We start from the raw sequence: 26,028 nt of genomic DNA, 5'->3' as shown, positions 1-26,028 counted from the left end.
TGTGCCCCTAATGTTATGTGTAAACTCAGAAGACCTGGCAAACAGTCTGTGGTACAGTAATATCAAAAAGATGCCCATTGCGATTGGGGTGTGACAGCTGTTGGAGCAAAAGAATGGCCTGCCCCAAGTGTTACCTAACATTTGCCTGTGAAAGGGAAGGCCTCTTTGAAGTGCACCCCAAGTGTTCTTTGAAAAACTCCAGCAGACCTGTCTAGCAAGTCTTGACACTCCAGCAGACTCTGACACTGTGATGTCAACAAGAGGCCCACTGTGATGGAGGCTGGTCTGTTTTTGGGTAACTAAAATAGGGCACAGGCTAGAGACAGAGTAGGCCTCCTTTAAGTTACTCAAGTCCTTGTGCCCAGCACCCTGGCTGTCCTGCCAAGGACACAACAACTTGTCTTCACACTAACAACCTTTACTTCCTATCCTGGGAGCAAGTTCACACCTCATTCACATGTTTTGAATTGCTAATTACTATTGAATTGCAAAATGTAGATTTAGATTCTACAGACTTCAGGAGGGCTAAAGGTGACTTTATAAAAAGTCATCTTTCCAAAATATGTATTACAAATCTGACTTGACCAGTGATCAAGTCAGATTTGTAATAAATATTTCAAAAGTCCAAACATTACAATTGTAGCTGCTTCCTAGGCGGATATAAAAAAAAATAATTTCAATTTGTATCCTAATGTTTTCCTATGCAAGAAACAACCCAGAGACAGTGAAAATGGCATTGAGATCTTAGTCGCGATAGGAACATATTTAACATTAAACCTTTACTGGTCGTACTTTTAAATATCATGTATTCCTAATGAGCAATCAGGTCTACTTAGGGGTGACTTATAAATATTTAAAAGGAAGTTTTTAGGCCTGTCAAAGGGGTTATTTTGACAAGTCAAATATTGCAGTTATAGCCTGCACCTTCAGGCTACTGGTGGCAGGCTTGCAGGCACGTTTACATTGTCACTGTATTTGATGTCACAATGGGTGTTGCTGTCCACTTTTGACCATAGACGTAAAGACCCTGGGTACACCTTGGTTCCTTATACTAGGGACTTACTACCTGCAGATTCCTGACCTTTGAATATCCCAGGCCTAGTCTGGATCCGTAAACCTTTAAATAGTTCCTCCACACCGGTAAGGCCCGTTGACTCCCCCTCAGTGCCGCTGGTCACTCCTCATAATGTCACTGGAGCCATGAAGCACTTCCATTGGTGTGATGACATCAGTTTCTTTATTTCCATGCCTCGACCTTCCGGAGCTCTCCATATCGCCTCAATGTTGTCGACAATTTTACTTCAAAAATCAAATTTCTGTCTAGTTTTCAGGATCAGGTCAGGATTCAAGACTTGCCGGGACTGTAATGGTCAGATGTCCATTATGGACAAACACCTGTGATGCTTAGGATCTGCCCTGACGTCTGTGCCTGTGCATTGTGTTAAAAGATGAACTCCATAGCGCTCAAGAAATAGAAGGCCAAATGTTCAGATCCAGAGTGAAAAAACAACAACGCGGATGCCACAAGTCTCGACTGAAGTTGAGGACACCAGGGGCACCAGAGGAGGCACAAATCTTGCCACCACACCTTGAGAAGTAAGTCGCCATGACTTTCAATTTCACCTCACACAGCATCAGATAAAGAACCATCAGAGGAACAAACAGAGAATCTGGCAGCTCCATCTGAAGCCATTCCGGGCACGCGACAGCCTGCAGTGGGTCTGCAAGGCCTAAACCAGCTCAACCAACCCCGGAGTATGTAACACGTTGGTCGGATCCATCCACATTTCTGAACACAATGTTGAGCATTTTCAACAGGGCCTTGATCATATTTGGAGTGCTGGCTGGCCCCATAGGTCTGATAGCCTACTCCTTAAGAGGTTTGCCGACATCCTACCTCTTGGAGGCATTCATGTTGTTCCTGACGTTGCCACCTTTGTCATTGGTGAGTCCAACCCTGACACTACCTATGCCAGGGACACAGACAGCGACACCACCTCTTTTAACCATCCCGCATTCTTGTTTCTGGCGCCAATATATGGTACTGCAGACAATGTCACCGGCACCGAAGATGACACCACCAGCACTGCAGACGATGCCACCACAATAACAATTTCTAGCTACACTGACATCACATCCGCAAGAGAGTCAGCCACGAATTCCCCACCACTCCACTACTCCAGAAAAGATACTCAATAGCTTTTAGAAGGCAGGTATTTCTTTTGGGAAACAAACCCTTGAGCAGACCCCAGTCCAGATGATGAAGGGGATGGGTCATTGGGCCAAGACTGAATATGAGCTATCCTGTTCCCTGTCTCCTTTTCACAAGCTTGGAGGGCTTTAACTTCAGATCTTTGGGTCTTCCAAATTGTGGCGAGGGTAGGGCATTACCCTTCCAATGAACTCCCCCTTCATTTTCCCCCAACCAGATATGCTCCTTCCAAACCATCTGTAGGTCCACCAACAAAAGGTTTAGTCCTTGTGCCTCAAGGGTGCACTGGAATTGTTCCAGATTAAGAAAATGGTGAGGGGTGCTACTCCTGGTACTTCCTGGTGGATGGTGGCTTTTGTCACATCCTAGACCTCAGGATTCTTAACTGGTTCCTCAAAAAGGAAAAGTTCAAAATGCTGTCCCTAGCTCAGGTTCTATTTGCACTGGAAACAGAAGCCTGAATGGTGTCTGACGTCTTGCAGGATTCCTATTTCCACATCCCCATCCTGCAGTCACACTGGACATTTCTTCACTTCATGGTCGCATCCTGACACTATCAGTTAGCGGTCCTTTTGTTTGGCCCCAATTCCATGTCTCATGTCTTCATGGAGGTGATGACAGTGGTTGTGGCCAACCTCAGATGGCTGGGATTCTCGGTATTCCCCCTAACATGGACAACTAACTCATCAAAATCAGCTCTACAGAGATGTAGTCTCGACACTCACAGGCAACAAACACATTGTTGTTCAACCTGGGCTTTTCAATCAACAAGCTCACATCTCACCTGGTGGCCTCTCAGTTCATCCTGTTCATAGGGGCAGTAATGGACACCACATGAAGTCAAGCCTTCCCCCTACCCCAGAGTGTTCAGTATATTCAGGCTATGATTCCGATGTTTCAGAGTGGTGCAATAATTCCAATCCTGATGGTCTTATGTCTGTTTGGCGTGCTAGGCTCCTCCATTTTGTTGCTCACCTTTGTATGGTGGCATATGAGGGACCTCCAGCTGTGCCTCCACTGGCATTGGTGCTGACATGATGGAGACCTCAAAAGCTGTATTAAAATCTTGGTGTATTGTGGACAGAACTTGCACAAGGAAAGCTGTTTCATCCTCTCACTCCAGTGACAACAGTGATCATGGAGGCCTTCAACCAATGGGGGCCGGGGGCATATGGAGGAATTGGGGATCATAGGCCTTTTGTGTCCAGAAAAACGGATATTGCAAATTAGCCTGTTGGAATTATGGGTGATATTTCTGCTGCTTCCTTCCTCCCTTTCAATTCGCGATAAGTCAATCCAGATCTTGATGGACAACATAAACGTTACATAGTACCTCAGCAAACAATTGCATACTAGCAGACAAACTCAACCAGCAGCATCATGCCGGTCACAAGTGGCGACTTCATCCAAAGACAGTCCATGCCATTTTCCATTTTCCAGCTAAACTCCTCACATGGATCTCTTTGCCAAATACAAGAACGCTCACTGCTCGAAATTCTAATCCCTCCAGGGCCCGATGCAGGAGCATTGAGGGACACACTTAGCTTGAGGTGGAACCTTCCACTTAAATACGCTTTTCCTTCCATACGCTTGATTTCTCATGTTTTAAGGAAGATTCGTCTCCATCAGGCCCAAGTAATCCTAATTGCCTTGGACTGGCCAAGAAAGGTGCTGCATGCAAACCTCATTCACCTCTCCCTGTGCATTCTGCTCCATCTTCCTCACAGGCTAGACCTTAGATATTATATTACGTTTGTGAAGGCAATCCATCAAATCAGTCAATTCAGGCAGATGGAGCAAATTAGTCTCATGGTGTTCTGAGAAATCTAAAGATTTTGTTTTGACCTTGCCATCTGCAAGTCCCCCTCTCACTGGCCCGACATGGCTGTTAAAGGTTATTTATCAGCCTTTCTATGTTTGCCTGATCAGCCGTCCCTCTTTAAGTCACCCATTGTTCTCAGGATTTTAAAGGGGTTCACTAACCAGATTCCCCCTATTCCATTTATTATGACCCAATAGATCCATAACCTTGTTCTCACATGCCTTATGTGTTCCCTGTTTGAACAGTTGCACATTTGTTCTTTAAGGCTATTAAAATTTAAGATGGTCTTCGTGATTGCTGTTAAATTAGTCAGATGGGTTAGTTTGTTAGTTAGTTAGTTGGTTAGTTACAACCCTTGTTAGCCATGTCTGCCTTAGGAAGGACGTCCCTCAAACCTTTTACCTACTTACCTCAATTTTTCTACTGAAATGGGTTGGCCATAGGACTCCGTGCACTTTGCCACTGCTGATCAGTGCTAATATGCTTGTGCTTACTCCACTAAACACGGTTACATTGGTTTACATCTGATTGGCATATTTAATTTGCTTATTTATTTTAAAATACAATTTTGAAAATGCCCCTTTTAGAAAGTTGGCATTTTCCTGCCCTTAACCCTTTGATGCCTGCAGCCTTCCCTGGGACACATGACAGAGTATAGTTGTCAGTTAGACTTTGTGAATTCATTCCAGAAAGTCACACAATAGAGGGGTTAGGTAGGTCTGAACGAGCCATCTGCCGGCAGGATTGCTGCTTTTTCACCTAAACCCAGGGCTACCAGAGTGACTCTGAGGGCTAGTTTGATGAGCTCCTGTTCAGAGCCACAGGAAATATCCTCATCCACATCCAACGAAGGAGGAAGAAATGCTTCAATGTTTTGACTCCCAGAGAGTTGTCAGCTTCTACCTGGACAGGACCTGTGAATTCAGCTGGGTGATTAGATCTTCATGGGATATGTTAGAGAGATGAAGGGCAAGGCAGTGCATAAGAGGAGATTGCCAATATGGATAATTCTGTGCATCAAGATCTGCTACACCATGGCATTCAAGTAACCACCAGAAGGTGTTCATGCTTATTCCACCAGATTTTGACTTTAGCGCTGGCGATAGGCGTGCCAGTTGCAGACATTTGTGATGGTGTAACCTGGACGTCCCTCCACACTTTTGAAAAGCATTTTAGTTTTGACTCTGAAGTGAGCAGGTAAGGTCACTTTGCTCTTGCTTACTCAGTGCTTCAAGATTTCTTGGAATACCCTCCTAGTGGTAGGACTGCTTGGAGAATCTATTCAATAGGAGAGGAATCTGCAAGTGGAATTATTATTTTTTTTTTAAAGTTTCTTTCCTTCGGTAATGCACTTTCTGGTAGATACTGTTTCAACCTGCAGATTGGTCACTGACCAACCCACTTCTCCGTTGTATGACTAGTTATACCATATGTTCCCTTGATGTGGCTTCAACATACTACAGAAAACTACACATACCCTATGGACATTAGTAGTATCTGGTTGCATCGACGGTTTGATAAAAAGGAATGGATGGTAACTGACGTCATCACCCCAACTTTATGGCTCCAGTGACGTCATGATGCTTTGTGTGCAGCACTGAGGTGGAGCCAGCACCCCCTAAGAGCATGGGAGAGCTATGGAAGACATTGGATCCAGACTGGCACCTGGGATATTCAAAAGATGAGGAATCTGCAGGTAGTTATAATATTCCTAGAAGAAGCATTACCAAATGTAAGTAACTTTTTCATCAGAAGTATACCAATGCTACCATGTTGAAAGGAGGAGCACAAGCCCTTTACCACTGGTTAGCACTGGTAAAGTTCAGATCATTGTACACCTAGCAACAATAGGGTTCAAGAAAAAGGCAAATACATTTGGGGTTACCTTACAGGAAGGGAACATTTACAACAGATGACTTAGTGCAAGATTTGCTTGGAAGAGTGAAGTCCATTGAAGATAATCAGGATTTAGTTTTAAACATTTTGAGACAGGCGTGTGCAGTAACCCCCGTATATGGTAGAGATGGTAGTGAGGATCGTACTAGTGAATTAGTTGATTGTATTATTAAGCATAAAAACTAAACACACTGCATGCAATGTGCCCTTAGTAAACAGCAAGTTAGGATAGGGCAGTCCCGTTTAGAAAATCATAATGGTAATAATAAAACTAAACCAGCAACTTCCACTTCCAGTATTGTTAATAGGGGTCACATGTCAGCTCACAAATCTTTAAGATGATTAAGGTTGTCATCAAATCAATTTTTCTTAATAATAAAGGCAAGGTAATCACTAAATTAACTAGCCATGCAATGTTTTTTTTTTGGTAGAGGTACCAAAGCTTCCACCGGGTTCCAAGTTTGAGTCAGAAGAATCCCAAGTTAATAAAGCAGCCTGTTGGATTAGAGAAGTTTGACACTACTACTCTTCAGTGTACAGTGATATCTGTATGGCTAGGAGGCATATCGTGAAATAGGGTAAATTTGACTATATATCACTCTAGTTAGTGAATACAGATCTCACAGACGGCTTGATTACCATCAAATACAGAACCTTCCCTCCAATATGCATTAAGTGTTATTTCCAGGCTATATCTGAGTAAACTCAATATGGAACACAGGACGACCTCTTGTCAACTTGAGCAACCTAGTACTTTATCCCTAGATGCTAATCACACAGCCCAACCCAGTACGCCTGCTCTCAGTTCTGGATGATAATTGAATGTCGATCATCAAACCAGCTTGTCTACTCAGCCTGTTTCCATCAACTCTGGTCCTAGCAAATAAGGTGTTCCTAGCTCTGGTCCAGTTTCGTTCCGCTTAGTGGGAACCTCTCAGCCTACGAAAAGACAGCGCAATAGTCTTAGGAAAACTCACACTAAAGAAAACATCCAAGGACCTACACCAGTGCAGCTCGAGCAAGTCTACTCCATCTTTAGACCAGCCTCTAAGACCCTTGAAGCAGCCAATGATACGTGAGAAGAAGATGGGCTGCCTAGAGGAACTAACTCCTATAAGGAAGTCAAGGACAATCCAGAGCACTCCAAATCTTCTCTCCCAGACTAATCAGGCCCTTCATCTGCATGCAATACCCTCCCATTGAAGCAGTCATTATCAAACAACCTAGCTCGAGATCAGAACATAGTTGAAGGAACCTGCCCTGGGTATATCAAAGCCAATTTGCTAGGTGTCCAGCACGTCCAACCAGGTTATCAGCCGCTCTCGATGGTGGGAACTGGACCTAAAATTCCCTCCCAACAACTAACAGCAAAGGCCAGGCACCCAACCGACAGTCTAACTCTCAGTCCTTGGTGACCTCACTTTATTTCAGTCAACAATGCAAGTCCTACTCCTCACTGTTACTGTAAAGTTTCAAGCTTCTACTGCTTCCAACATGCCACCTATTAGGCGACCTTGAGGCTGACAGTCCCTCTGAAAGTCTGTGCAACCTTATCTTTATAATAAAATATCGCAGGGTTAATTTGATAAAATCAACAGAGGTACAATGCTACGCATGGCACAAAAAACTCTGCCTGGGCACCTTACCTGGGCAACGCCTGTGGTCGCTGAGCATGTGTGGGCGGACGTGCTGGCGTTCACAAATTGGGGTATTGAGATCCCCGTCATGAGGTTGAAGCCTATCCCCAAATTTTAGCACCTCATAGTTTAGGTAAAGGCCTTTCTTTATTATCCCATCCATGAAACCAGGGCAAACAAATCCAGGAAATCAGGGCAAACAAAACCCAACTATGAGGTTAGATGCCCACAAGCAAATCCAGTGAACGCCTGTTCTTAAAGAGGCTCTGAGTCTGTCGGTGTCAAATCCAACACTGCCAAGGCACTTATTTAGACTGCCATAATGATGGCAAACAGCCACAAACTCAACCATATCTCGCTACAACAGATTTTCCACGCCAGAGATACATCGGCGCACTCGCCATGCATGTTACGTGTTGCAGTAATGACCTATTAATACTACGTCTACTTACAGTGTGAAGTTTCTAAAGCGGTTGTTTGTACTACTGAGACACATCGATATTATTATTCAGTAGTGAACATATATCTTTTCGGGAACTATTCCCATTTGACGGCCATATAACGGATGAATTTCATCTGGAGGCATTTTTACTCTTTGACAGACCTGAAGAAGTCGTGGTATGATATAATACTGGCGAAACACGTGTTGGCTATATCAAGTAACGATACTGAAGAAACATATGCCAATTACGTGAAATGAATCAATGTTCAACTATAGTAATGAATCTGAAATTTGCTGTAAAGGAATTGGATACTGATTGACCCAAATTGAATACTCTGGATTAAAAGTGGACAAAGAGAACACTTATGTTTAAGAACATCATTTAACTTTGGACTTTGTGTGTGCTCGGATTGAAATTTTGGTACAGATTGTGTTCCCATCTTTGAAGGGCTATTTTGGGGTTGTATTGGTAACTGGCCCTTCCTTTCCTAGTAGCACCACCAATATCTTATCTACTCTCCCCTATGTACATTGCAGAGCGCCTTTAGCTGGTGTTACACTTGGCTCCCGGTTGCCTTGCTAACAGGCACAAATGAGCGAAGGAGGTTCTGACACAGCAACCGCCTAGTCAACTGGAACCCAAAGGAGAGTTTGTCAATCTGTGCATGGAATATTGGGGGCTTATCAAATACAATTGAGGATGGGCCCTTTTTAGACTGCATTAAGTCCTTTCGTCTGGTAATACTTTAAGAAACCTGGGCCCTAGATGCTTTTGAACGCCCAGCATTTTTGGGATTCAGCAAACCAGCAATCAAAACTCACATGTTAGGCCACCCAGCTGGGGGTCTCGCCATCTACACAGTGTCTGAAATTGAAGCCAAAATAGGAGAGATCAACATTGATCATCACAACCTGCAGACCGTCAAACTCAGGGAATGCTTGCCAACTAGTGCTTTTCCTTTGTTGATTATAAATGTCTGCACCCCTCCCTCGCTTGGCAAGAAAAAATAGACTATCGACAGTGAGATGTAATTGCAAAAAAAGGCTAGTAAAGCTTCTGGCCCAGATCAGATTCCATCAGCTTTAATAAAAGCATAGGTTACAAAACGAGCATCTTAGAGGATGAATGTAGCAAATAGCATGATACACATATCGTTAGCACCTGATTGGGAGCTGAGATTGTCTCCGCAGACCTTTTGAATATAATAAATCAGAGTGCAAAGGGACTACTTTGCTTGAGTTTGCTGGGGTTCAATTGGTGACATGACCAAGCCATAACAGGTTAACTGGGGTGTCTGGTTGGGTTATGTCATTGCTCCATCTTTATTTACTTTATGCAGTAAAAATTTGTGAGCTGGCTAAAACATTGTACTAATGATATGCCTGTTTTGGGTAGACAAAATAATTTACAACACTTTGCTGACACCCTAGTAATTCCTCACACCCCTGTGGGAATAAATGAATCAGTTAAATCGTTTACCGACTTATGTGCAATGCTCAGGCATTAATTATCAATCAAGCAAAGGCCAAATTTATGGTCTCCAACCACCACAAATAAATTAGGGGGAAACTCATTTTGAATAACCTGCACTGTAAAGTGTTTCCTTCTTTAAATATTTGGGTGCTGGTGTAGTCAGATATCCAAGATTAACATCACTTCACAAAGCGATAGAGCTGGTATTAGTTTTGCCAGACAAATGGTGGGTAGAGCTGTTTTACCTTCCATAGCATTTTATAAAGTTCAAGTTCTCTCTTCAGATTGTTATGGGAGTCAAATGTGAGGTTTGTGCAACACCGAACAATTTTATATAGCAGAAAAAAAGTTTTTTAAATTCCTAATAAGCCTTGTGATAAGCACACCTAATATTAGTGCATACCATGAATTGGGCTTATATCCACTTGATGTTTTATTGTCTTCAAAATCTTTTCTTTATTGGGTGCGCCTCTGGCTTAATAAAGATGCAGAGGCCTTTAGAAATGTACTATGTGATATTCTATCCGTAGGATGTTCAGGCATGTTGGGCTAGTTTAAGTTTGTTCGCAGACATTTGGCTAGTTTCAGCCTGGATTGGGTCTGGAGTGGACCAGAAGGTATAAATTCCCAAGCGGTCTTAAGACAAACTTAAGAAGACAAAATCCTAACTTCTGTGACTACCAAAAGTAGTAAATTTAGGATTTTGTCTGAAGTTAGTTCTGTGAATCTGGCCCTCGGTCTTGGATTAATAATAGAGCCTCCACTGGCAGCTCTCCATCTTGTGAACAGGTTGCTGAGACCAAAGGCCATTTCCTTTATTTCCCCCATATATACAACATATCGGAAAAGATACCGCTTTCAAAATATATTTTGTCATGTTCATCATGCTGCTGTAAAGCTGTGGTTCTTAATCTGTGGTCCAGGGACTCCTGGGAATCTGGAACTCCTAATCCGAGGGTCCTAGACGGCTTAGAAAATTAAATAATACGAACCAAATAAGTGTATATAAATAAAGACTTAAAATTAAAAAATGTAAATTTTCCTTAGATGTGAAGAAATTGGAAGTTGTAGGCTAAACATTAAGTTGTCATCTTTAGATTGATTCACAGGAGCAGTGCAAGTGCATCAACCAGAATACAGTATGACTGATGGGTGGCCTCGGTTGAATTTAGAAAAGATCCAACCTTAACATTTAAAATAAAATGTAGATTTTTTTTATAATTGTGAATTAAATAAAATATTTTAGCCTTTGTATATTTGTTTGATGAATGCTAGTTTCTGTATTGTTGGGCAGTTCAAATCAAATTGCATAGGCCAGGGTCCTCTTCTTCCAGTATTGCCTCAGCGGGGGTTCCCCATTCAGTAGGGATCCCCTGGTTTCTGGTATGATTTAGTGGGGTCCACAGAAGTCAGAAGGTTAAGAACCGCTGCTGAAGAGGATTTAATGACAAATTATTTGTGGACAGCCTGGTCGGTAGTGGGAGTACCAGCCAGGCAGTGACATGCAGAGGGGGACGGACAGGGTGGGGGTAGTAATCTATGGCTTATGGAGGTTTAGAGGTAAGTAAACATATAAATAAATTAAAGGAATTTTGTTGCGTGCACTGCATCCCCAAATGCAATGCAGTGCGTGCAACGAAATTCGTTTTTATTTATTTATATGTTTACTTACCTGTAAACCTCCAGAATCCATAGATTACTACCCCCCACCCTGCCCCTCCTCCTCTCCGCGTCACCGCCCGGCAGGTACTCCCCTACCGACCGTGGCTGTTTGTGGACTATACCTCACTGGTAGGGCATTAAATACATTCTTACTACAAGTGATTGGGTAGTATTTCTTTTTTGATTAACATGCTCTTATCAAATTACCTTCCATTTTACATTGTTATGGGAGCTAGAACATTCTTTAGAAAAAAAAGTATTACATAACTGTAGAAAGACAAGGCAGTTAGGTCCATATTTCTACTTTGATTTATTTAATTTTTCAGTTATCCAGTGCATCTTTGGTAAGGTTACCTAAGCAAGTCATAACGAGATTCCTACTACGTGCTTGCCTAGTGATATGCAGCTCAGTACTATATTCTGGAAATAAATAGTTAGTCCCTTGTTCAGTTTAAGAGATTATCCCAGAGTTGTATCTCTCTTAAGATTCTGATTCCAGATTTGATTTGTATCAGAGCGATAGTGCCATTTCAAAGTTATTTAACTATTTTATTTGGCTCGTTCCTTCGTTATGTACATGCAACCTATTTGCTTCTATTGATCCCTTACCGGTATTTGATTTTGATTGCTTACATACCATTTTATTTTATTTGAAATACCAGCAGCATGTTATGTATGTTATTTGTCATTTGTTAAGCGCATATATCACCCATAGGTCTCATAGCGCTATCATGTGCAGGAACCGGGAGAACAGCAAAAAGAAAAACTGCCAGGGGGGAGGAACTCAGAATAGCAGGGTTTTGAGGGATCTGCGGAATTTCTTATGGTCAGTTTCCGTGCGGAAGTGCATGGGCAGCATGTTCCATATCGTAGGGGGGATTTTGGAGAATGATCTGCAGCCATTCCTGACGGTGCGGATCTTTGGTGTGGTTAGATAGTGTTTGCTGGCAGATCGAAGGTTTCTTATTGGTTGATATTTTATTAGTTTCTGTGCTAGATATTGAGGTCCTGTTCTGTTTAGAGTTTTGTGTATCAGGCAGAATAATTTTTTTAAGGTGATCTGCTTTCTGATGGGAAGCCAATGAAGGGTCTTCGGACTGGGGGCCGAGGACGAGCGAGGGGGGAGTTTGAGGACCAGTCTGGCCTCTGTGTTCTGCAAAACCTGGAGTTTTGTCAGGTATGTTTGATTTATAGATGCTAACAGGGCATTGCCATAGTCCAGGCGGCTTTAATTAATCCCTGCACTAAAGGCATGTGTGAGGACAATGGGATCCATTTAAAGATTTTCCTAAGGCTACGCATTAGCCCGCAGCATGTGCGTACTACATGGTTGATGTGATCAGACATTGAGAGTTTGTTGTCTATTATCACTCCAAGATTGCGGGCTGCCGTTTTAGGTAAAGGGCAGGGGCCTAAGGTGGCTGGCCACCATTCATCAGTCCATAACTGTTGTGCCTTACCGAAGAGTAAAATCTCTGTTTTACCAGCGTTAAGGTGGAGTTGATTATTTGTCATCCAGTCATTGATGTCTGCCATACATTGCTTAAATGTAAGTTTCGTGAAGGTGGTATCTGGTCCAAGGGTGATTAGTAGTTGGCTGTCGTCCGCATACAATACTGTATCAAAGCGGCATGCTTAGATTATTTTGGCTAAGGGAGATAGATACAAATTAAAACAAGAGGGGCTTAGTATGGAACCCTGGGGAACACCCTTGCCAATGAGATGGCTACTGGAGGTGAAGACTCCTCTTTGGACTTTGGATGCACGGTCTGTAAGGTAGCTCCTGAGACAGTTCAGTGCTGGGCCCCGACAGCAAGCTCCCACAGGCGGCCCAAGAGGATGCTATAGGAGATGGCGTTGAAAGCTGCCAACAAGTCTAGTAGGACCAAGATGGCAGATTGTCTGGCTTCAAGGGAGAGTCTGTTGTTATCAACTATCTCCAGTAGTGCTGTTTCGGTGCTGTGGAAGGCCCGGAGCCCGGACTGAGAGAGGTCTAACAGGTTGTTGCTCTCTAGGTGTTTAGATAGTTGATTGTTTACCAGTGCTTCTAGGACTTTTCCAAAAAGGGGTAGGAGGGAAATTGGTCAGTAGTTATTGTGCTGTTTGGGATTTTTGTTGGGCAATTTTTAAGATGGGTCTTACTGTGGCCTCTTTCCAAATTGATGGCCTGGTGGACAGAGATAGCGAGTTATTAAATAGTTTGGTCAGGCTAGGCAAAAGGGCTAGTCCGATTTTGGATATAATCTGGGTGGAAGCTGGCTCTGTGAGGGAGCCAGATTTAATACTTGTGAGTGTTACTAGAACTCAGTGACTGAGCGGAATTCTCAAAGAAGGCTGGAATGTGGGGGAGAAATGCTCTGGTTTCTATCTGTAGGTGGTGTTCCCATTGGCAGTGGGAAGGAACTATGGATGACATTATTTTGTTCACAAAAAAGACTGAAAGAGAGTCAACACCCTTCTGTGAGGAGGTCTGCATAGGTTGACAAGAGGGGTGTTGGTAAATTATTTCAGGATCCTATAGAGTTCTTTTTGTGAGTTGGATGCCTGGTTGATTCTATTCCCTAAGTAGTATTTTTTGGCTGCAGCTATGTGGTCCATATAGCGCTGGTGTATTGTTTTATAGTCCTGTTTGTCTGTGGCACTTTTTGTATGTCTCCATCCACGTTCTGCCTTTCCGGCAGTTAGCTTGTCGCTTTTCAGGTCTGGTGTAAACCACGGGGAGATTTTATGAGAGCACTTTGCTTGTTTTACCAGAGCAATTTTGTCAAGGGTTGAGGTGATAGCTTGCTCGAGCGATTTGGCCGCCTCATTGGGGAGATCTAATTCGGATGGAGGAAGGAGGGCAAAATGAGTGGAAAAGAAGTCTAAGTTCATTTTATTCCAGGGCCTGCTTTGCCGTGATTCTTTCAAGGGTTTTGTCGGGTAGGTATGCTGAGTATTGTACATTTTAGGACATGGTGGTCAGACCATAGGATTGGGACATTTAGTATGTGACAAATTCTTGTGATAAGGTGAAAAATCTATTGTTTTGATACAATCTGAACATTAATTTGTCTTTTTTCATTTTCAAGTAATAATAACACTTACTTAATGCCTTTATCCCTGATTTATGGATGCACTGCTTCCTCCACCCACCCAAAGGAATGGTGATCCGGCAATGCCTACTAATCATAGGCTTGTATTACTGCTGGAAATAGTGGCAAAATAGTATGCGCCTCGGTTTAATTTCCTTATTAATATATCGAAGCCATGTTTTGCCAAAAAAAATGAAATGATCAATAATATTTCTGTGTTGTCTGTACTTGTTTTTCATAGGCTTTCATAAGTAAATATTTACTCTGTCTCTGCTTCATGTATTCTAAGGCTGCATTTGATAGTGTTAAACAGGCTTGTAAATGGCAAAAGCTCATTCACTTACTTTGCAAGTACACATGGGTTAGCACAGGATACTCCAACCTTTTACTATGCTACTATTGTTAAATGAAGATCATCCCGCACTACGAATAATATTAGTGTTGTAATAGAAACCACATCAGACAAGATTACGTTAGTGGCCACCTTACGCAATATTATTGTTAGAAATGCGGTCTCTCTTTGTCAGTGGTATGCACCCTGTCCAAGTAGGGAACCTCACTCTACTCAAAGCGATGTGCACGACACATAAGCTGATCCACGGATCTGGTCCGGCGATCCTCAGCAAAATGATCACCCCCTATACAGCAACCAGATCCCTACGATCCCAGAATGAAAACCTGGCCTGCATTCCCAGATTCAAAAGAACTCGCACAGGAGAACGACAATTCTCCGTTCAAGCAGCTGTTGGATGGAACGCCCTTCCCCGATCCCTCAGACTGGAACCTAACTACCTGGCATTTCGCAAGAAATTAAAGACACATCTATTCCCTATATAGAGTCCCTCTATAAGTGTCTTTCCTCTCTCCCTCCCCCTCAACAGGATCACAAATTTTATAGCGCGGGGATGCCCTTGGGTCACCAGGCGCTTTAGAAATCGTTATTAAATTAAAAATTAAATTAAATTACTCAGGGTAAGTAAGTTACACACTAAGAATAACCTGTGCTCACCCTCTTGGTAGCTTGGCAAAGCAGCCAGGCTTATCCCCAGAGGAAGTGTGTAAAGTATTTGTACACGCACACACAGAAACACAGTGAAAACACCACAAAAGTACTCCACACCAGTTTAGAAAAATAGCCAATATTTCTCTGAGTAAAACAAAACCAAAATGACAAAAATCTAAGATACATAAATCAGGTTAGGAAATTTTCAATATTGAATAAAGTTCTAGTTCTTAGAAAACAATAGGTCTGACTGGAGCTATCTGGTCGCGCTTGACCGGGACAAATCCAACAGTTCAGTCCGGCCGCGAGGGAACACAGGCCGATACAGGAGTCACGCAGACCCCAGTACAGAACCATGGATGGGTTAAAAATCAAGATGATGTGAGGGACCCAGCAGGTGAGGTGTAGCGAAAGCAGGTGATTCGTCGGTTCCTTACTGCTGGGCAGGGTCGTTGGCACATTGGCGCTCGGGGATGGTCCATAGCAAGTGATTTGTCGGTTCCTGGAGGCGCTGCAGGGTCATTGACCTGCTAATGCCCAGGGACGATGTGAGGCACAGGGGAGGTGATGCGTCGGTTGCAGGTTGGATACCTCTGTTTCTTACTGCTGTCCAGTGTTGATGGTGAAGTCAGCAGGCAATCTGCGAGACCTTGGTTTTATGGTGGCGAGGTCAAACCCCTGGGCCACAGCTGCGGCCTCGGAGTTGGAGCAGTGCATCACGGACGTCGGTGGCATGTGCTCGGGCCACCCGCAGTGGCTGTTCATTGTGGCACTGCGGCATCATCAAAGCCTGCATTGTAAGTTGCGGTCGTTGGATTGAGTGCAGACCACAGCTTTGGTGCATGCAGCAGCATAGTGTCAGAATTGTAGTCAGCCACCGGTTCTGGAGTTGCTTGGTGTTGGTTTCTTCTTGTAGCACATAAATTCACTTCCAAGGGTCGTACTGGAGTGGGCACCACTTGGCAGGTAGGGCTCTCTGCAGATGAGCCCAGGTGCTGCAAGTCTTTGATGGCCCTGAAACTTCCTACAGGAAGCAATCTCACCTCAAGCTCTTAGAGAAACTTTAGAAAGCAAGAAGTAGAGAGCAAAGTCCCGTCCTCTCACTCCCAGGGCAGAAGCAACAGGCAGCAGGCCAGCATAGCAAAGCAGACAGCAAAGTTTCAGTCACTCCTGGAAACTCGATAGCTTTTCTTCCTGGCAGAATGTCCTCAGTGCAAAAGTGTTCCAAGTATATGGTCTCAGAGGTCTAGTACTTATGCCCATTCTAATCTTTGAAGCAGGGAGACTTCAAGGAAAGGTCTTTGTGGTGCACAAGACCCTCCCCCTCTTTGTTGGCACTGGCTCCAGACACACTATGGGGAGAGGAGACTTATTTGTGTGGGGACAGGCACAGCCCTATACAAGTGCAAGTGTCAGCTCCTCTCACCACTCTAGGTCGGGAAGGATCATCAGCCTGGTGATGGGCCATCAGGTTATGCAGGGCACACCTAAGTTCCCTTTGTGTGTGACTGTCTAGAGTGAATTTACTAAGCCCAACTGTCATCCTACGAAGACATGTATTCTAGGGACAGGCAGAGGCACAGAATGGTTATGGTTGAAAATGCCGACTTACTAAAAGTGGAGTTATCAGACCCGCTATCTAAAAAACAACTTCACTAAAATATGCGTTTTTAAATTGTGAGTACAGAGACACCAAACTCCAATTTTCTGTCTACTCCCAATTAGAAGATACACTGGAACGATGTTACCAGGCAGCTCCAATGCTAACCTATGAGAGAGATAGATTTTGCTGTATTGAAAAATGAAGTTAGGAATTTTTCACTAGCAGGACATGTAAAACTCACAAGTACATGTCCTGCCTCTTGAGTACACTGCACACTGGCCTTCCTTAGGGGTGCATTACATGTACTTAAAGGGAAGGTTTGGGTATGGCACTTTCCAGGTCGAAATGGTAGTTTAAAACTGCACACACAGGTTTTGTGGGCTGCTTGTGTGGGTGGGACAATCAGTGCTGCAGGCCCACTACTGGCATTTCAGGTATAAACCCTGGGCACCCATGGTTCACTGTACTAGGGACTTACTAGTAAATCAAATACACCAATCATGGAGAAACCAATTACCATCAGGTTTTAGACACAAAGCACTTGCACTTTAGCTCTGGTCAGCAGTGGTAAAGTGCCCAAAGTCCTAAAGCCAGCAAAAACAAAATTCAGCAGACAGTCAAAAACAGGAGGTCAGAAGCAAAAAGACAGGAGAAAGCACGCCAAAAGATGCCAGGTCTAACAATTCTGAAAACCAGTCCAGGGTTGCAAGCCTAATGTGAAAAGACCTTGTTCATTTAGAATTGCTCTTCAAGGGTAATAAATACCAGTCATAACTGGCAGCACGGTAATAATATCAGTAATGTGTCTCCACTACTGCTTGATGTATCACTCAATTATCAACTTGAAATATAGTTTGGAAATTATAACTTCTGAAAATGTGCACATTTTTGTTTCAGAAACACAGTATTCAAATTTGGTACACATATATTAATTGAACAAAAGCTTCTAATTTAGTTGGCTGGGTTGCAAAGTTGAGAGCTACTTAGAAGGAGCTGGAGAGCTACCAGTAATTCATGAGCTACTCGTTGGAGAAGTCTGGTTTAGAATAAACTTAGGGAACAGTTTTCAAATTTCAGACATGATAATTACTAACAAACACCTCAACCAGGCATATATTCTTGCACCCCCTTTATTGTCGTACACACTATAGACCTTGAACGGGAAATGGGTGAGGTCAGGGCTTTTCTACAGACACTTGTATGCCCCAGGGTCCATTGTTTCAGTACATTGACAAAACCCCCATCCTCGACTGAATCATCAATGGCCTTCTGAGGACTTTAAATGCCTCTATTGACTAATCACCTAGCTAACTAAGGAGTAGAAATGAGCTTGGGGAAACGTATGTCATTATATTTGGGCATAAGCAGCAGAAATACAGTTCCTGGTTACCTACCAACTCTAGAGTGATGCAAATATAACTGTTTGGGCTCAAGGTTCAAGAATTGCAGTAGATGTAAAACACACCTCATTGCAATGAAAATAAAATCTGTCACTTAGGTTCAATAGTTAGTCTACCAGCTACTCCTGTCCAATTGCAGGCTCACATAGCGTTCAAGCTAAAATGTCAGTCTTTGGCTACAAAAGCCAAACATCCTAAGTATATGTTTCAGAGCATGGTAATTCCAACTCACTTGTTAAAAGGTGCTACTAACCTCCTCCCCCAAAAAACTGTTAACATTCTAGGTAGAATTCTTTGAACAAATCTTGAAGTAACTACAGAACTGGAGATGGCTCAAACTTATTTACATTTTTATGTGGTGCATAATTTAAAACGGTACTGTGCTCCCACTGTGCATCCAGTGTGAAAAGGCAATGTCTTCTATTGCACTATGTAAGAACTAAGCAATATGTCGGAGGTGGATCCCCACCTCTACTCTTGTCGCACTTAGCTATTAAAACGCAACGGGCCCTATTCACAGAACTAACTCAAGACAAAATCCTAAACTGACTACTTTAGGTATTCACAGAAGTTAGGATTTTGTCTTAAATTTGTCTTAAGACAAACTTAAGACAAAATCCTTACTTAAGTCTGTCTTAAGACGAACTTAAGACAAAATCCTAACTTCTGTGAATACCAAAAGTAGTAAGTTTAGGATTTTGTCTTAAGTTAGTTCTGTGAATCGGGCCAACGTTTTTTTCTATCTGGTTTTTGAAAAAATAAATCTTTATATTCCGTGGTTTTCCGCTCAACAATCAATGTTTATAGTCAAAGTTTATCGTTTACCAGTGTTGCTCCATAACATTCACATTGGATACTTTCGATTTGTAAAAATAATGGAATTTCTCGTAATCCATAAAGAAAATTCTCGTGTGAAAATCCTTACCTCTTGCCCAATGCATTTCGGGTAGATGACCCTTGGGCATTCAAATAGAGAATCTAAAACATGAAATTAGTTCTATGGTCAGATCAAGACAGGCCTTAATGCTATTTATAAACAACAGTTTGCTTAAAATAATGTCCAAAGATGATGTCATGCAAGTTTACGATGTGTCTACCAACCGATGAGTGCACTGAAAGTTGTTGTTTCAGATCAACCGTTTGTCAATATGACTTTCAACTAGTGATAGATATTTACATTGACCATGATTGAATATCAACGCAACTATCTGCTGAAAGAACCCTTCATGCGCAACCACCTACCAAAAAAGCTCAAAATCTGAACATAGGGTGTGTTGTGCTTCGCAGTAATCATGTTTTCGTGTTCCTTGTGGTTCAAATGTCTGCGTCTCAGATGTTACTTCTACATAAAGCATTCAAAGACAATAAATGTGCACCCCATGTTGTAATGACTTCAGTTAGTTATTGCTTACTGTCCATTCCATGCCAAGGCATGTGTCTCGGAAAAGGGTGGACTAAGAGTGCGAAAAGACAATTGTTTGTTTGCCCGATGATCAGCTGGGTATGTGAACAAAGGGACGACTAACGTAAGCCGCGTCCACGCGCGTTGTGTGTTAGTTCCTCCCTCTTAAAGTGATAGTACTAAAAGGTGATGATGTGTGTTCCTGGAGATAATCTATTAACCCCAAAAGCAATATCATGCACAAGGTTTGATTGGGGGGATGTTTCTTCCATAACCCGAGTCAAAATCTACAAGTGACCCATTTTACGGAAGTCCATGAAAAAATCAATGATAAAGATGAGTACTACTTAGAGATATGGCTAAACAGCTGATTAACGTCCAATGTCAAAACATACAGGTGAACAAATACAAATATTACAAAAGTAATGTCTACTCGCACCCAAAAACAGTTTTACTCTTTTAATAATTTGAAAAAGTGATTTGTTTTTATTTATCTTTGCATTATGATTTTGAGAAAGCTCAAACATTTGAATTTCTCAAAGTCAGATGACTGGGAACAAAATCTAGTAGTACTGCTAAGAGGGGGCTTTTTTTATTCAATATGTGTCAACTGTAAAAATGAATAAAATTCTATTTTGAATTAAAAAATTTGAATTTTTAAAAAGATTGAAAATTGAATTCTATTTTGAATTTCCTTGTATGGTCTTTCAAGGTTTTGTTAGTTGCTTACTCTGAGACTAGTCACTGTCCTGAAAAGGTGCATTGGTTCTTGGCTTTGTTGTGCACTAGGTTTTGATTCTCTTCCTCATTTCTCTTACCCTGTGTTTCTTTTGTCCTTTATTACCATTTATCTCTTGAAGTAGCATTATCTCTACTATTGATAAATTGTTATTTCATAAGTTGGTGTTTGTTTCTATTTGATATGTAATGGTTGTTATTGTTCGCTCATTTGAAAGCGGCAGTGTTTCCTACTTTGTTGACTGAATGTTCAAACGTCAGATTCTTTATCTAACTTTGGGCAACTGTGTCGATCTTGTTTGTTTGTTATGCAATAAATAGTGGCTAATGAGTTACAGAAACCACTTTCGACCTTTACAGTTTTTCAATTGGTTGAACACACGTTGAGTTTCATTCTCTTCAGCAATTTCATACCATGAGCACTTACCATCACTTGAGCTATGCTGCGTTTGGCAAAATAAAATAGTGGTGATTAGGATGGCGGACGGACTTGCGTCTGTCCGCCACCCCCGAGGTGGAGGGACCGACCACAGGGGCAGCGGCGGTCCCTCCGTAGCAATTAGGATGTGACCGCCACCCTGGCCGTCACATCCCGTATATTTTACATTGCGGCAGGTGCTGCTTTGAGCAGCACCCACCACAATGTAAAATATACATGTTTAACTTTGGCATGCACAACTTGGCAGGCATCGAGTGGTGCCTACCACCTGGTGCATGCCAAAGCAGGGAGGTACCATAGGTACACCCCATGTGCACCCAACACCCTGGGGGCCCACAACGGGCCCCCAAACACAAAAGACCACATGCTTTTCCACGGCGGAAAAGCCGCCGTGGAAAAGCATGTTTCCGCCTGCATCCTAATATGGCTGGCGGTGTCTTGCAGACGCCGCCACTATATTTGCAAGCTTACACCGCGGACCAGCGGCGGTCGGACTTGCCGTCCGCCACTGATCCCACCGCCATCCTAATGTGGCGGTGGGTGTTTCCAATGTCCGCGGCGGTGAATCTGCATCCTCCAGGCCGGCGGTGGCTTCCGCCGGCCTTGGAGGATGCAGATTCACCGCCATCCTAATCGGCCCCTATATTAGATTCTGAGCCCTTGATTTAGCTACAGCCCTTGCAACTCTCTTCATTACTTCTTTTCGCCAAGTCTCTTGGAAGTCATTTATTACACCTTTTGATTTTTAAGGATGTCCACTTGAATCTGAAACTGCCACCAGAATCAGTGGCTCTGATTGGTTTAGTTTATTGGATCTTCCTAGATTTCATTTGGAGATTCAAAAATTCTTATTAGTTGGCAAAGATTTGTGAATCAATCAAAGATCTAAGTAGAGATTTGTGGATATACACAATCCACCAATGGAATCCGTAAATGGAAAGGCCTTAGGTTGTGTCTTTTTAGCAAAAAAAGTTAAAAACAGAAGAATTTCAGCAAAGGTAGATTTTGAGTGTTTCACTAAAGCAGAAGTTGTTTGCCTGTCTGTTTCATTCCTCTGGGCCTTGGAGTTTATATTTTGAGTTTAAGAGTGCTCTGAGTATGCTGTATGGACTTTGGCTGGCTGTAACAAATAGAATACCCAGATTTGTAGTGATTTGGGTTGTTCCAGTGATATATTAGGGATTTTCTGTAGTCTTTTCTGTGGATATCGCTAAGGGATTTGAAGGCACCATTGGAATTGCCGGGGAGACAGCTGGTTAATTTCAGTTTTAGAAAGATGGTGCCCCATCATATCATGTTTGATTACCTATATGATTGTGACATTTAAGATCAAATAGTAAAGGATGGTTTGACGCTTTGGCAGTCTGAAATCAGAGACCCTGGTGGTGTTGGGTTGGATTTTGATAATTGTCCCACTAATATCAATAGACATCTGAGGAATGGGCAGGGGTTTGGTTGAAGTAAATAGTAGTGGAGTATGCTGCCACTATAAAGATATGGACTATGGTTTTCTGTTAAATTCAAAGCAATTGCTTGGTACTCTTCCTTGGTGCTTGAGATGATTTCTTGCTTAAAGATGGATCAAATGTTTTGGCCAAAGAGGAAGCTAATGGTGCAACACGAGCTACATTATGGACTCAACCACTTATGTATACCATGTTTCTTAAAGAACTCCTTCAATAAATGGCACATTAATTGTGATGACCCATTGAAATGTGTATTTTAGACCCATGCTTCAGCAGTTTAACCCCTTGCGTGCTCGTGACAGAACCGTTCCGTCACGAGCCTCGGGTGAGCTGTGCTGGTGACGGAGCGGTTCCGTCACGGCCCGCTCGCCGCGCCTGCGTGGCGCGAATTCCCTGCCTGCGCTGAGCGTTCTATTAGGCGGGCGGGGCTGTGACGTAACCGTTCCGTCACAAGCACAGCCCACCTGAGGCTCGTGACGGAGCGGTTCAGTCACGAGTACGGGAGCGCCGTGCGGCCCCCCTCCCCCTTAGCACTGCGGCGGAATAGCCGCCGCAGCTAAGGGGTTAAAGAGCTGACCACCTCTAATTCAAAGCATGATCATCCAATATTACATGTGTTTGAATGGGAATAATGTGAGTAAATGGGTAATTACTAAATAAAGATGAGCATTGTACTGAAGGCTACATATATATCTGTTAAACAACATTAACATGTTTTCATTGTATTCATGTTTACCACAGTATGGTCAACATATGGTTGACAGTTTGTCTAATCCTTACTGATTAAGCTAAAATTAAGCAATGTTTACCCAGATGCCCGTACACAGATCTCTTCAGTGTCCAAGTATCTCTAATTAAGTATTGGTGCTCATTCAGTCTTACAATCATGTCATACTTGGCCCATAGTTGATCAAACAGGGCATATTACTGTTCTCGGTCATTTGCTATTAATCAGGGCTACCATTTACTTACTTGCAAATGTGTCCACTTTCAAAGAGGTCTGTGCTTTTCATGGAAAGCCAACAACTGTTTTATTATGCTACTTGTATTCATCCAGGCTGGACTCAGGACATTGCATGACATCGGACCAGAAATACGGCGAGCTATATCATGTGACTTACAAAATGATGAGCATGATGAACATAACCAAGATGAAGATGAAGATATATTCAGAGTAATATACAATATTTATTTTGTGGTACACAGTATTGTCTATTTTGACATTTACAACCTTTAATTATCCTGTAAGGATCGATTTCAGATTTGATAGCCCTGAATTTCTTCTCCACCACTGAGCAGAACCGCTAGAACATAATATGAGGGGCCAAAAACAGCTTTGGACTCTGCCATCTTGAGTTCTTGGGACTTTTTTAATAGAGGGACTATCATTGATCTTTTTTCTCAAAACGTCTGTTTTGTGTATCTAGAACTACAATTTTCAGGCTGTGTTTTCAGTATGATGGTAAAAGGGGAGAACCGAAGGACAGTCTAGAGTTATGCTCTGTCTACCAGTCAGATAGGACTCCATTGATTATAGGCTTTGTAAATTAATACATTTGTGCCTTCGTTTAGCATTTCAGAGGGCGGAGCATTTCTCAGCCTGCTTGTCCCCCCTCTATTCCATGCTTCTTCCGGTTATAGTTTTTGCCCGTTGTCAGAGGGAGCTTGCAGGGAATTATTTGACAGGATATGAGGGAGTTAAGTCACAGTCTTCATTTGAGTTATGATTGAACTCACAAGCTGCCTAAGAAGTAGGATGTGAATGTATGTGAAATATTTGAGTCTGGTAAAATGACAAAGAATATAGTGAAGAAATAAACATATGTAAATCAAGTTAGAGCAAAAGAACTGATAAACAAATGAAAAAAAAGGGAAAATGGAGAAAATCGGTTCTGTTTAGGAATACTTATCAATTTAGCAGTATTGCTACACATAAGTTAAATATTAACAGTATGTGTGTCTTCCAGCAAGAATAAAAATAGGCTTTTTAGGATAGGATTGCCCTAAACTAGAAGGTAAATAACCCTTCCCCTTTGCAAATGGGTTGCCACTTTCTTTGAGGCGCAAGTAACAAATCAATGATTTGCGACTGAAAGTTTGTTGGCAAACCATTGATACACGGCATTCCAAACCAAAATTTGGAGAGAACACACAACTAATTGAAATTTAGTAAGCATGTTTAATTCTATGTTGTTTAATATGTAAGCACTTACTGAATCTCAAGATAGGTTAAGTACATACTGAAAGGACATTTAGCGGTCTAAAACACTGTGATTTAGGGAATCACAGGCTTTGCAACTGCTAAATAGCTTCATACATCTGTCCCAATGCCCCTGACACACAAGGGTACATCTCCCTGTGTGTTGAGCCATTGATATTATATTAGTGACACAAAGTCCACTACGGGCATGGCTCCCTCTCACCAATCTGCCTTTCCTTCAGTGCATCTGCCAAATTTTCAGGTGCACTAACAGCATATAGATCCCCGCCAGAGGAAGTGGTCCTCTATTCAAGAGCAGAGGCCAAGGCATATGTTGGCGTGGTCGGCTGAAGGGTCCTCCAGAAAGGGTTACATGACCTCCCCACCACAAAAGTCTTTGGAGAGGCCATGTTTCAATAGGCAAGTGGGATATTTCTCTACCCCAAAATAACCTCTATGACATTGTTTTATCAAATGGTCATTTCATAAGTAAACTGGTTCCCTGTTCAGCCTAAATGTGGAATTGAATGTCAATTTAACTTTTCAAGATACAGTATACAATACAGTATCTCTTATAACTTTGAAACTAAAAGATGTTCGAAAACCATTTTCAGATCTGCGCATCTTGATGAAATTATACAAGTATGCAAAATACAAATTGTATAACTGTTACAAGACGGAAAAAACAAATCTATGACTAGATATGCTCTTCCCTTATGTTGGTCATATCACTTTGCAGTTCAGTTTCAATGTACAGCTCCATTGAATCTGGTTACACTGGTACCTGGAACACAATCCCAATCCAGAAATTGGGGAAAACTGGATATGGGCGCTTTTAATCGTATTCTGTCCGATAGCGCCCCTAGGTTTGATTCAATATCATTCTCATCTTTGGAAACTATTTAAAACTGGATTTCTAAAGCTACCAATGATTGTCTTCCACTTTCCGTGAAAAAAATGGCATAATTATCGTCCCCTTGCTCCTTGGTTCACGGAACAATTAAAAATCGAAAAAAGTAAATGTAAAGCCCTGGAAAGATGTTGGAGGAAAAATTATTCCTCCTAATCTAAAACTATATATAAAATTGCTCTAAAAAAATACCAAGTTCTATGTAAACTTGCTCAAGCAGAACATGTTTCCTCCACTATCTCCAAGGCACAGAACTGTTCACGCACTCTGTTTACCATGGTCAAGAAATTAGCGGGCTTGGGCACGCAGCCAATTTCTCCTGTTCTGGATGAATTACAATGCAATACCCTTGCTAATTTTTTTTATAAATAAAGTGGAGCAAATATATTTGACATTGGATAAACCCAGTCCAATGGTGCCTATCCAATCAACTCTCCCATCTGAGCCCACTGTTGCTGTAGAACCTCTTACGAATTTGGATAAGTGGACCCCCCTTAATATTAGCTCTTTAAAAAAAAATGTAGGCAGCATTAAATCTGGATCTCCTTGTGATCTTCTCCCCGCTTCGGTTCTCCTGCAATTTGAACAGCCTTCCTTGAAAATTGTTATGGAAGTACTTAACGCCTCGCTTCAAGAGGCCATGGTCCC

At 42.3% G+C, this 26,028-nt stretch overlaps 1 protein-coding gene across 2 annotated transcripts in view; it reads left to right on the top strand.

Annotated features, from left to right (window-relative positions):
- CACNA1D (calcium voltage-gated channel subunit alpha1 D) overlaps positions 1-26,028 on the top strand; it is a 1,282,477-nt gene that overhangs the window by 1,183,146 nt on the left and 73,303 nt on the right. For both annotated transcript variants that reach the window (XM_086939145.1, XM_086939146.1), the window contains one exon: positions 23,328-23,444. In XM_086939145.1, the coding sequence (XP_086795271.1) occupies positions 23,328-23,444 (117 nt within the window). The remainder of the gene's footprint in view (positions 1-23,327; positions 23,445-26,028) is intronic.

This window comes from Lissotriton vulgaris, chromosome 9 (assembly GCF_964263255.1).
Source record: "Lissotriton vulgaris chromosome 9, aLisVul1.2, whole genome shotgun sequence".
NCBI lineage: Eukaryota > Metazoa > Chordata > Amphibia > Caudata > Salamandridae > Lissotriton > Lissotriton vulgaris.
The sequence above is the reverse complement of the archived record's forward strand: the minus strand, read 5'-3'. Positions and strand labels throughout refer to the sequence as shown.